At 42.3% G+C, this 13,929-nt stretch overlaps 1 protein-coding gene across 1 annotated transcript in view; it reads right to left on the bottom strand.

Annotated features, from left to right (window-relative positions):
* Nucleotides 1–4,921: 4,921 nt before the first annotated feature.
* The window catches only part of LOC124132412 (papilin-like), a 48,505-nt gene continuing 39,497 nt past the window's right edge, over nt 4,922–13,929 (bottom strand). Inside the window, exons 20-25 of the mRNA XM_048403468.1 lie at nt 13,169–13,294; nt 12,440–12,569; nt 11,543–11,697; nt 10,601–10,873; nt 10,004–10,276; nt 4,922–8,492 (exon numbers count right to left, since the gene is read on the bottom strand). Coding sequence (XP_048259425.1) covers nt 8,362–8,492; nt 10,004–10,276; nt 10,601–10,873; nt 11,543–11,697; nt 12,440–12,569; nt 13,169–13,294 — 1,088 coding nt within the window. The 3' untranslated portion in view covers nt 4,922–8,361. The remainder of the gene's footprint in view (nt 8,493–10,003; nt 10,277–10,600; nt 10,874–11,542; nt 11,698–12,439; nt 12,570–13,168; nt 13,295–13,929) is intronic.

Genomic DNA, 13,929 nt, shown 5'->3' on the forward strand with positions numbered 1-13,929 from the left:
GCATTACTCCCACATTAAGCTGACACGCCATGATATAACTGGAATACTGTTAAAAGCGGCGTTAAACCAAATTCACCCACTCACTCTGATTGGTTACTTCAGGGACACGGATTGGCTCCGGAGTGATAACTTTAACCAATATTGACTTGATGTTAACCAAATGCAAATAGACAGACCAGATAACCAGCTGAACTGTGCAGTATGAAGGAGATGAGAGGTCTGTGAGGCTTCAGGATGGTGTACTACTAATGGAGTGAGTGCAATCTGAAGATTGGACAGTCGGGACAGAAAGGACTTCTTGTTTTCTGTTTTCTTGTATTATTTCATGCTGAGTAGGATCTCGCATTGAAGCAGATTAACAGTTTGGTTAGAACTAACTTTGTTAGTTTTTAGCTCAATGCACTTGTCACAGCAAGATAACTATATTAAGTGTTGCACTTCCTGGATGAAAGCACATGATTTAACTCGTAGGCAAAATATTGTCTGCTTAGTCTTAGTCTAATGAAAGTCTTCAGTAAAGCATTATTGGAAACCCTAGAAATTAATGTGTTGTAGTATTTGTTTACTTTGTCCTACTCTCTTCTATTTATGAGATGCATAATGTTATTGTGAGAAATTGGAGAGAGACAACAGTTGTCCGTACGTACGTTCAGCTGGATGTGTGACTAGGAGTCGTGTGTGGAGCTCAATGCTGTCTATATGTTCCTGGGTATTGTGCTGTGTGTCATGTACAATGTGTTGCTGTAGCCACTGCTTCTCTAGTCCATGTTAGTGTAGAGGATAATGAATCTCTCCGTTGCCAGGCTCCAGGAGCCGCTAGGCGCCTGTCCCAAGTCTTCACTACACCGCTGCCCAGCCCTCCTGTCTTGTTGCTACTGGGCCCACTTGCACACAGCGATCTTAGCGCTAAGATGGTCGTAACTCCCATACTTTAACATAGGGTTACGATGGTCTTAGCGCTAAGATCGCTTTGTGCAAGTGGGTCCTGGACAGTAAGACCATGCCATTCTCACAACTGTGGTGTCAGAGAACTGGTGTAAATTCATCCTCCCCCTGCCTTCATTGTTAAATGCTCTTATGACCGCTGTGATTCGTATCAAGGAGTAGGGCAAGCACCAACTGTATAAACAGCAGCTGGGAAATCAAATTATATTTAGGTAGGTGTCAATTTCAATTTCTAACTAGACTACAATTTTTGAAATATCTGTCACTGACTGTTTAGTAGCATGTACTAATCTTAAAGATGTTCTTTGATTATGAGGTGTATATATAGGAATTATATTCCTCTTTATTTGTTCATGAATCTGAGAAACTCAGTTTTAAAGAATCAATTCAAGGAAATTTTAGATTAAGTGTTTGGGTTAGTACCTATCATTTAGATTAGATTTTATTCAGATTCAAGATTTTTAATCAAAATATCATTGTGCATCAAAAATGTCCCCCTGCTTCTATCTGATGTCATGGTGTGACACGAATCCCTGCTCTGCATGACACACCAGTGTGGGTAACCTTGGCATTGGTGTGACGACACTTAGCAGAAGACGCAAAGATTGACTTGTGTGTGACCAACCCAGCTGTATGTGTAGCGGGTGTCCGCTGAATGAATGTTGTATGAGATGTATCAGAGTGTGATAGCACCACCCCACTATCCACTGTGTCAGTCTGTCTGTGTGTACGTACATACCATATATACATTCAGAATGACGTACAATGTATGTCATCTGGTATTACCCTCCTGCTCTACACCCACTGTATACAAGTGCGATGAGGGGAATAAAATCTTTAATCTTACTCCTTGTGTATGTCATTTATCAAGTCAGTCACAACTGTAAGGATTGTTTCAGTGTATACAGCACTTTCATTTGGATAAGTTCACTTTGCAACAGTGCCGGATGACCAAACCCACGATTATTACCAGCGAGACATCTTGGATCATGCTGCTGTACCTCTTTATGACGACCACATCTCAGCATCTCAAGTGTTAAATGGCCTCAACAACATGATGATGATGTAACATTTCTGCAGCATAATAAAACACAAATTCCTTGTACTCTACACAGTCCAGATTCAACCCTTTTAAACTTGTTTGGGTCATTTTGGACCACAAAATCCTTCAAAGACAACTCCCAATGCAACAATACAGGGTACAGTGCATTGTCAGTTATCAAGTGAATCATTATTCCATTCTATACTAAAATCTGGGTGGAATAGGTCTTCAGCAACCCATGCTTGTCGTAAAAGGCGACTATGCTTGTCGTAAGAGGCGACTAACGGGATTGAGTGGTCAGGCTTTCTGACTTGGTTGATGCATGTCATCATCCCAATTGCGTGGATCAATGCTCATATCAATCACTGCGTTGTCTGGTCCAGATTCGATTATTTACAGACCAGCGTCATAGAGCTGGAATATTGCTGAGTGCAGCGTAAAACAACCAACCAACCAATCCATTCTATACTCATTGGTGTACATAACGTTGAAACTGGGGTAATAGTCGCAGGTGACGTCATGTTTTCCGATTAGTCCTGATTCACTTTGCACTTCCTTGATAGGCATCGTTGTGTCTGGTGATGTTGAAACGATCGTCAAGCTAATGTCAACCCGAGACCTCATGAAGGTTGTGGCAATGGATCTGTTTTTCTGTGGGGTGACACCGAACCCCACTCCATATTGTGCAAGGAAGGGTCACTGGACAGTACTATTGGGACAACATTCTGACACCCTTTGTTGTCTCGTTTGCAAGGGATCTTTCGTCTTTCAGGACCACAACGCCTGTGCTCATGCATGAATCGTCAATGCTCACATCCAGCAGCCCAACATCCATAGAATGGCCAGCAATGAGCCCAGACCAATCCCCCATTGAACATGTCTGGAACGTGTGCGACGTCATAGGTCGCCGACCACGATGGCTGAACTTGGCAAGGTGCTGCAAGAGGAGTGGGACAGACTCCCTTAAATCTCCACTGGGAGACTCTTACGCAGTATGCCTTGTCATGTGAATGAATGTTTGACAAATCGTGGCAGTATTACGTACTACTGATCCAAAAACCTCAACTTTGAAATTGCCCATATTACCCCCATCATCCTTCAAGATCGTTGGCCGTCATACAATCTACCGTCATGCTTCACCTCCAGTTGTAGTGTGTTCCCAATTCGTTCATTATTATCATACAACTATTACTAAAGTTATATCCCTGTATCCCCTACTTTTTTAAAGAGTATGTTATGATATATGCCTTTGACCTCTTCACCACCTTGTTTTTAGTCCGGTTAGTGCAGTGAAAGTGACAACGCTAAATGTAGGCGTACAGTCAGATTATACTGTTCTTTCAGGTTTGACATGAGCGGTGGTATTACCAGTACCTCTTCCATCCCCTGCTTAATACTTATGAAAACCACTTTTTTTCTGCAAAAAATCACGTTCTGGAGAGGCATGTTGATTGGTTGTTGATTTTGATCTTAGGAGTGAGAAATTGTCACTGTTAAAAAGACAAGAATCTATACCTCTCAGTTGATTTCATCATGTTTGGTTTTCAGTTGAAAATATGTAAGTTAGAGATATTATATTAAAACAATGGACTAGACTGGTGCTAAGTCAGCATTCAAAGAATACTTCTATATGTTGTTTTTTTTAAAATATGTTTCATTTAAAATCAATAAATTTGCAACATTTCAAATATTGTAGGGGTCATTTGGTCGCAAATTCATTTCTTTCCCAAGTTTTCATTTAATCTATATATTTTTCACAAGATTACCCTGCCACAGATTACTTTTTATAAACTGTTCCAGGAAAGCCACATTTTACTTTTTACAAAATGTTGCAGGAATATGTGATGGTTAAATAGACAATCAAATTTAACAACAGTTCTTTCAATTTTCAATTATGTTACACAAGAAAACAAACTTGGTATACTTTCTTTTGCCCCCAAATAAATGAGGCGTTGCAATTATCTGTGTTGTGTCCCTTGGGCATGCCAGGAACCTATGACTCTCTTCGAATCCCAGTTTGTTTCCATGTTTGTCAGCTCTATACCCGTGCTCGTGGGTTTTTACCAAAGTGGTGGACTGCCTCCGTGGTCTTGTGGTAGAGCGCTGCCCGGACAGCGGAAGGTCAGGGGTTCGATCCCCGGCCGTGTCATACCAAAAGACGTTCAAAGATGGTACTTGTTGTTACCCTGTCTTGCGCTCAGCATTAGGGGCTAAAACAAGGACTGGTCGGCTCGGAGTCAGTATACTGTGTCTGAGTGGGGTATTCATGTTAAACTGTGGCATGGTATCTCAGTGTGCTAGCACTATAAATCGGCATCAGTCCGGACTAGTCCAAGCAGCCCCCCCCCCCACACACACACACACATGTGTACATGCACCTCGCTATAAAAGTGTAATAATCTTGGAAGAGACGTTAAACCCAATTTCACCTCACCTCAGTGGTAAACATCTGGAACCTGGGCTATACTCTTGCATTAAGCTGATGTAAACATGGAATAATCTTCAAAGCGGCGTTAAAACCAACTCACCCCAAGGAAGAGTTATGTTGAGAGCCACTTTCAACTGGGGGGCACGGGGGGCCCAGTCGTCTGAGGCGCCGCGATTCACTGTGCAGAGTTTCGTCCCTTGGGCACGCCAGAAACCTATGATTGTGGGTTAGAATCCCAGTTCACCCCGATTATGTTTCTAGGTTTGTCAGCACCATACCCGTGCTCGTGGGTTTCACCGAAGTGGTAAACGTCTGAGGCCTGCATCACTTCAGGCTTTCCTCCCACATTAAGCTGACACGCCATGATATGACTGGAATACTGTTAAAAGCGGCGTTAAACCCAACTCACTCACCCACTCACACACCACTTTCAACTGGGCAAGCTGGGGGGCGTATGGAGTCTACATCCAATGGGCAATGTGTGCAATAAAAGACAAGACAACAAATAAGAAATGGAAGATATTTACTTGCAGCGACAACAAATCTAAGAGACCAACATCTATATATAAAGTGAGTAAAAACAGTATAAATACAGCTTGTTTCAAAATAAACATATCTACGTCCGCACTCAGTATTCTGTAGATGTAAGTGCAGAACTGTTGGCAGTCATCGACACATGCATGCAAAAAGCCAGACTGGCTTTCAGACATATTGGACTAACCATTGGGTAATTGAATAGGGAATTTGTCAGTTAGTATTGATAAGCACTAAACTTTTGCTCAAAATCTTTTGGCCATTGTTTAGTGGAACAGTTTGGAAAGCAGAAACTTGAAAAATTTACAAAATGTGAGAATTCTGGGTCTTTTCTCCCAGAATGAACACAAATGGGATCAATGATTAGATGTAACTTTCAATCTTAACTGGATATAAAGCATATTGCCAGCTAATTGTGAACAACATTATTTGGTGGGGCTGACGTTCACACTATTTATATGAGAATAATGTTATTTTTAATATGTCTAAACTTGTACGTCTTGGATAAACAGTAACAGTCTTCAGAGCAATAGATGTAATGATGCCACAGACATTGTATAGATCACGGCTGTCTAACTACAGGTGCAGTCTGAACATCTTTGGTGTTATGTATATGTAAATTATTGAGAGGATAGCATGCTTATTCAGGATAGTGATGACTATCATGATGCATTCAACAGATGGACGTGTGAAGATGGGGACTCCGCCCATCAGAGTGAGTGAGTGGGGTTTTACGCCGTTTTTAGCAATATTTCAGCAATGTCACGGCGGCGGACACCAGAAATGGGCCTTACACATTGTACCCATGTCGGGAATAGAACCCGGATCTTCGGCGTGACGAGCAAACGCTTTAACCACTAGGCTACCCGACCGCCCACCACACATCAGAATGGACACCCACACACTTTTACAGTACACATGCATTTCACATCCCCGATGCAGGCGTCTCATCCTTCAGGCATAGCTTTCATCTACCAGGTATGTCCCATTTGCCAACTAGGAGTGAAGGAGCAAGCATTATATTTTCGGGGAATTTTACATATGCCTCACATTGTTGGGAAAAAATGGTGTGCCCTTTTCTTCTAACCTTTAAGATGACTATATTAAAGTATACAAAGTATAAAGTTTGTTATTTTTATTTATTTTACCAAAAAATAAATTATAGCACCTGTTTATGTTACAAGAAATAATGGAGCTCTGAACATTCAAATATCAATGCTTATCTCAAAGCAAACACCCATGTCTTTGCCCCTCCCTGAAAGTGAAATGGTTGCTCCCTTAGGCTTAAAAAAAAAAAATTGGTTCTCAGGCAGTGGCTTTTGAAAATATAGTACGGGTGGGCGGTGATTTTTTAATTTGTTGTTGGTTGTTCAAACTAGTATGTAATCAAATAAACAGCTGTGTCACCAAATAAACAGTTGTGTTCAATCAACCTGGGAAAGGGCCTCCCTACATAAATGTATTCCTTGATGAGTAAAATACTGGAATACAGTATTGGACTACCATTGGACTTGGAATATTAAAAGATTTTTTGTTTTTTTCTAAAATGGAAATAAAAAACGAAATGTGAGGCAAACTTTATGATGATGCAGGCATGCCTGAGAACCAAGACTATTATTTTTTTTAGCCTTAAGGAGGTCAGGTCCAATTATTGAGGCTAATATTGGTAGCCTTGGTTGATTAGCATGTATAAAACAAACTTTGGTGATCTAAAAAAGCAAGAGATCTATTTAATGGGCTTTTTGGAAAGATGATCATGTTGAATTCCGTGGTACAACGTTTGCAGTAAATTAATATGTACACTTCAGCACTCCTGATTGGTAGAAATGATGCTAGAGGTAGAAGGCTATACAATGACAGTTCCCTGTATTGTCAACACCTTGGACAAGCAGACAAGTATCCACTTCATCCAAATCCAGGATGTTTGGGGTGAGCAACATTAAACAATCTTCTCTGGCACATGGCACATTATATGTTAAATGGTTTATATACTACTAAAAAATATTAGGACCAATCGAATCTTTCATGTTAGTGTAGTTAATCTGTCATGGCAGATATAGCATAGATATAGCATGACTGATTAAATACAGTAATATGAGCAAGTGAGTCAGTCGTTCATGCTGCTTTTAGCAAAATTCCAGCATTATCACAGCAGGGGACACAAGAAATGGGCTTCACACATTGTACCCATGTGGGGAATCAAACCCGGGTCTTCAGCGACACTTCAACCACTAGGCTACCCCAGCGCCCATAGTAATATGAAAGAATCAGGTTGTCCTTAACTTTTTGGAGTAGTATAGATGCATGTTGATCTGGATGGTCGCTAAACAGTTGTCTTGTATGGATTGGGTAAATGCAGTCACGTAAGTCGATGTACACATTGCAGTTGTTCATGTCAAATGTACACCTGTTAGAAATTGGATCTAGCACCAGTATGTCTGGGTTTGTCTAGGTACTCTCTATTCACAAGTCCTGTTGTGTGGGGAAACAAATAACAATGAACATATCAGAGGACTAATAGTGAGTGAGTTGGGTTTAACGCCGCTTTTAACAGTATTCCAGTTATATCACGGCATGTCAGCTTAATGTGGGAGGAAAGCCCGAAGTGATGCAGGTCTCAGACGTTTACCACTTCGGTGAAACCCACGAACACGGTATGGTGCTGACACACCTGGGGCGAACCGGGATTCGAACCCACAGTCATCGGCAGAGGACTAATAACAATGGATTAATCAGAAAACAGAATGGGTGAAAGTCATCACATGTGTATTATGTTAAACAATGGAGGAGCACAAGCAGCTAGGCTGATGAGGTGTTTTGTAAAGAGACACGAAGAGTTCCTGAGAGGAGGCCAGTCCAAGAGAAGAGACTACAATACTGCACTCTGTCATACCATCAAATCTAAAACATCACTTCATTTACTGAGAGGATGGATATTTTCAGGCTTTCGGTTACATCCCACACATTCACGCTGTCACTGCTGAACTGGTAAACTGAGAAAAAAACGAGTTCAGACATGACAGATTAACTATAGTCATATAAAAAAATCGGGTGTTCTTTAACTTGTGTAGTATGCACATTTGTCAACACTGCTAGTGATTAGAGTTGAGAGGTACACATTCTATATTCAGTCCATTATAAACACTCAGATTCTGTACAAGCCAATAGTCGCAATTTATTATGTTCTCTCTTTAAAAGACTTGACATATTACACTTAAGGTGTCAAGACATTTTGCTATGCTGTATGACCAAACCACCACTTGATCACTCATACACATCAGGGGTACTTCTGGTGCTGTGCATATCTCGGCACCACGTTTGTAGTTGGCCATCTTGTGTCTTGTGGTAGCAGCTTAACCTCTTGTATGTTCCATTGAAGAGCATCATCTAACTCTATGGTCATCGAGCAAACTCAGCGGAAACGCTGATGTTTGCATGATGCACAACACATTTTAGAGAATCTTCTGTGTCCACACAATCTGGCTGTCCGGATCATCTTGCACTTCATCATCGGGAGTTTATCTTCACAAACTCCTGAATTTTCTGAAACAGAGACAACTCATGTCTTAACTACGTGTTCATGAAGGAAAGGCAGTGATGTCTTGATATCATCTTATAACTAAGAAACTAGGCTGGAAGATTTGTTGTTGTCATCATGTCAACCTAGGACAAAATATCCCATGATTACCTGGGACAAGGGTTGATGAATGTGGGGGTTGAGGGGGATGAATGTGGTGGTTGAGGGGGATGAATGTGGTGGTTGATGAATGTGGGGGTTGGTGAATGTGGGGTTTGATGAAAGTTAGGGTTGATGAATGTGGGGGTTGATGAATGTGAGGGTTGATGAATGTGAGGGCTGATGAATGTGGGGGTTGATGAATGTGGGGTTGATGAATGTGGGGGTTGGTGAATGTGGGGGTTGGTGAATGTGGGGGTTGGTGAATGGTGGGTTGATGAATGTGGGGTTTGATGAATGTGGGGGTTGGTGAATTTGGGGGTTGTTGAATGTGGGGGTTGATGAAAGTTGGGGTTGATGAATGTGGGGGTTGATGAATGTGGGGGTTGATAAAAGTTAGGGTTGATGAATGGGGGGGTTGATGAATGTGGGGGTTGGTGAATGTGGGGGTTGATGAATGTGGGGGTTGGTGAATGTGGGGGTTGGTGAATGTGGGGGTTGGTGAATGTGGGGTTTGATGAATGTGGGGGTTGATGAATGTGGAGGCTGATGAATGTGGGGGTTGATGAATGTGGGGGTTGATGAAAGTTTGGGTTGATGAATTTGGGGGTTGATGAATGTGGGGGTTGATGAATGTGGGGGTTGATGAATGTGGGGTTGATGAATGTGGTGGTTGATGAATGTTGGGTTGATGAATGTGGTGGTTGATGAATGTGGGGGTTGAAAAAAGTTAGGGTTGATGAATGTGGAGGTTGATGAATGTGGGGTTGATGAATGTGGGGGGGGTGATGAATGTGGGGGTTGAAAAAAGTTAGGGTTGATGAATGTGGAGGTTGATGAATGTGGGGTTGATGAATGTGGGGGTTGATGAATGTGGGGGTTGATGAATGTTGAGGTTGAGGTAGGCTGCTCACTAGGAGTCAGAGGGGGCAGTGAGCCACTTTTCACTCTCACAGGCAGATAATGGTCCATCAGAACAATTTCCTCGCACTCATAGTATTAAAAAAGACAAACAGATCCTCATGCAGTAGGTAGTAGGTAAAAGGTTTTGAACTGTTATCAGTGGTGATAGGGTCAAATTTGGCATGCCTATTAAATAGCTTGATCAAACTGTAGAAACTAATTTGTAGTTTGTAAGGATTTAGGTAGGAGACGAACTTCAACCTGCATGTCATTGTTCAGTAAAAGCATTGTCACATGCACACTTTCTGTGAAAAGCATTGTCGAGGCACTGACTCTCGCTAATTGAGGAAAGAATTGGCATGTTAAGATTCATTCAACTGGCAGTTATTCCAACATGCATTGAAACGAATGACATTACTTGTAATCCGGATGAGATTCCTGCAAAACAAACCTCCTTGTGCTGCTTGGTACTTACGCTGCATCACTACTTGCACTATGGTGACCGCACTCGCCTCCTCTCGCGAGTTTTTCACCACACACGTATATATTCCAGAATCGTCAATAGTAGCACTACGTATTACCAACTCTCGACCACTTATTGAGATTTTATTGTCGCTAGTGAGTTCCTTTCCATCCCTCTCCCAGTGAATTGTGGGTCTGGGATAGCCACTTCCTGTACATCGTAAACGGACAGTTCCTCCCTCCATCACCTTCCCTTTGTATGGATCCAGTTTGGCTCTAACACGTTCTAGGTAATGAAAACACAGTCAAAAATCCCAAACAAGAATGAAATAATGACAAAGCTTCCTTCATGCATGCTCTTGAACTGCTAGTGACATGCAGCAACTCAACTACAGTCTGCTAATGTTAAATGTAAGTTCAGAGGAAAGATGCAAAACATTTCTTAAAATGTTAGGAGTGATAAGTCTTTCAACATTCTCAAAAACATCCTAGTGTGAAAACGTCTCAAATACTTAAGGCTTTGGAAATATTGTAACTGTTATCGAAATTTTCAAAAAACTGAAGATGAACAATCAAGTGACCGAAAGCTCATTAGACGTTGAATGCATACCTCTAATTAAGAGTTGTACTTGTTTCTTGGCCATGGTGGACACCCCGTTCTCTGCCTGGCACTCGTACTGCCCGGCGTCATAGTCCTGGGTCTGCATGATTATCAGGGTGCCATTTTCAAAGGCCCTGAAGTGGCCCGTGCTCATCACAGGGCGGCCATTCTTCAACCATGTGATGGTTGGTGTTGGTTGGCCATACACCTGGCAGTGCAGGAAGGCATTGTCTCCGGGCCTTATCTTGATGACCTTTGGAGATGGCAGGATTCGCAGAGGCACTGCAATGACGTTTTATTTGTTTGTTGTTTAACAATTCAATCAGCAATATGATGCCAGTCTGGAAATAATCAAGTCTGGACCAGACAAATCAGTGGTTAATGTCATGAGCATCAATCTACGCAACTGGGATATGAAGACATGAATAAAAAAAGTCAGCAAGTCTGAATACCCATTCCAACCAGTCGCCTCTTATGACAAGCATGGGTTGCTGAAGACCAATTGTAACCCTGATGTAGCCACTGCAATATAGAAAAGTGGGCATTAAGGGCAGATAGTCCTACATGTAGGATAGAGTGAGTGAGTTGGGTTTAACGCAGTATTCCAGTTATATCGCGGCGTGTCAGCTTAATGTGGGAGGAAAGCCCAAAGTGATGCAGGTCTGAGACGTTTACCACTTCGGTGAAACCCACGAGCATGGGTATGGTGCTGACAAACCTAGAAACATAATTTGAGCGAATCGGGATTCGAACCCACAATCATAGGTTTCTGGCGTGCCCAAGGAACGCAACTCTGCACAGCGAATCGCAGCGCCTTAGACGACTGGGCCACTCGTGCCCCCTAGTAGGATAGAAGAAGATGCAGGGAGATAGAAGTGAGTGAAAGGAAATGGGGGATTTAGTTCCTCCTTATTTCCACTGCTCAGTTGAATACTGAACCAAGGGCCTCACCTCGGACTTGCACATTATATCTTTCAATCTGTGGTACGTCATTCCCTCGGGCAACCTGGCAGCTGTATATTCCAGTGTCGTCTTCTTTGATGTTCTTGATCCACAGGGAGCCATTGTTGAAGAGGGTGAACCTGTAGCCAGTCTGAACCACAAACCTACCAGACAGAGAGCATAATCAGTTTCCTGTAGCCAGTCTGAACCACAAACCTACCAGACAGAGAGCATAATCAGTTTCCTGTAGCCAGTCTGAACCACAAACCTACCAGACAGAGGGCATAATCATTTTCCTGTAGCCAGTCTGAACCACAAACCTACCAGACAGAAAGCACAATCATTCTTATTTCAGAACAATATTTTAGCATAATCTGTACAGTGATTTAAACGGACCATTCGCTATACGGCTATTTGCTTTCGTCCTTGAAATAAGAGAAACATTCTGCAGTGACTCCATTAGGATGTTCTTGGTGTAGCGGCCATAAAAGTCCAGTGATGGGATTCGAACCACGGACCTTCTGATCAGAGGTCGGACGCCTTGTACACATGAAAAAGAGGTTAACCCCATCAGCAAGCTGACAAGGTAAGGATGTCATCTGTGGGATGACTCCACGCCCAGCTACATACTCCCCCATCAACAGAAGGCACGTCCCTGGCCGCATAGTAGGGTACTGAGGCTTATTTTGCTCAAACTTAATATGAACGTGCTCAGCCCCACGTTGGGCCCTAATTTAGCGGCCATAAAATTTCCGAGTCCTGTGATGGGATTCGAACCACTGACCTTCTGATCAGAGGTCGGACGCCTTGTCCACATGACCAAAGAGGTTAACCCCGTCAGCAAGCTGACAAGGTAAGGATGTCATCTGTGGGATGACTCCACGCCCTGCTACATTGGCATCATACCTGTCTCTGTACCACGTGACTATGTCTCGATCCGTGCGATGTATCCGACAGTTTATGAGGACATCCTTATCAGGGCGTACTAGAATCTCATAGTCCTCGCCTTTCCGTCGCTCAATAACATTTGGACCATCTGAAATAAGTGTCAGAATTACTAAATAGAAACACAATTAAGTTACCGTATTCGACGTAATAAGCGCCCAGGGCACTCTCAAAATTAGAAATAGGGGGCTCTTATTAGAATATTATTTTGGTGAAAAAAACAGAGTTGAAAGATAAATTTTGTGGTTTATGCTGACAGCCTGAAATGTTTATGTACAACAGATATATTTTTCCAGATTTTAACTGCCCATAATTAAGGGTGCATATAACACACGATTGCGTATTATACACGAATAAATAAGTCTTGTGTACATTGATCAATTGGAAAGAGTGCTAATTGGGATTGTTCACTAGCTAATATGTTAGCAATTATCGCCATGGGCGCTTAAAAGGGCGGGGCGCTTATTACGTCGAATACGGTATGCTACAATCCAGCTCTGAAAGTATACCACTTGAAAGAAGTTAAGGATGACAAATACTTTTATATCATTATAGTTATCCGTCATGGGTGGTCCTTAACTTCTTTTGAGTAGTATATATGATCTACGGTTCTATGATGACCATGTGCATGGAAGTTGTACGGTATATGAACTTTTGTCCAGATTTAAGTTGGATGCTAGAAACACTGACCATCACAGTTGCTGTGGTACTCGTCTTCTGCTGTGGTGTAGCCATCTTTACAACAACCATACGCTGAATGGCGGCAGTTGAGAGGGGCGGCAGTTGTTAACAGCGCAGGATATGGTGTGGTCTTCACTGCAAGGAAGCCCACATAACGCTGGTGAGACATCAACAGACCCGACACTTACACACCAGCTACACGGCTAGCGCACAGGTAATGTACAGTTATACACAGATTTCATATCTTATTGATAATGAATGAATATTGTTTGAACACTGCACTCAGCAATATTTCCACTTTCTCACAATGGCCAGAAAAGTAGACACAATCCAGTGAGTGATATCAGGTTATGTTCCATGACAATGCGGTGTAATATGCAATCAACCAAGTCATCGAGTGTGATCACATAAGAGAGTGAGTGAGTATGGTTTTACGCCGTTTTTAGCAATATTCCAGCAATATCACGGCGGGGGACACCAGAAATGGGCTTCACACATTGTACCCATATCGGGAATCAAACCCGGTCTTCGGCGTGACGAGCGAATGCTTTAACCACTAGGCTACCTGACCACTCCTCAAACCAATTAAGTTACCTCAAACAACAAACCTAACTGGTTAAACTGGAAACTCCACAGGGAAAATCATTGATAAAAAGTTGTTGATTATTATATTTGTAGGTCCATCTTGAACATTGAATTAGGACAAGTACTAAGCTCCCTTCTCAATCAACTGGCGGTAGTCATACTCCGCATATATATGTTCAATTTAC

The sequence above is a fragment of the Haliotis rufescens genome, unplaced genomic scaffold (assembly GCF_023055435.1).
Source record: "Haliotis rufescens isolate VD_foot unplaced genomic scaffold, xgHalRufe1.0.p SCAF_3, whole genome shotgun sequence".
Lineage (NCBI taxonomy): Eukaryota > Metazoa > Mollusca > Gastropoda > Lepetellida > Haliotidae > Haliotis > Haliotis rufescens.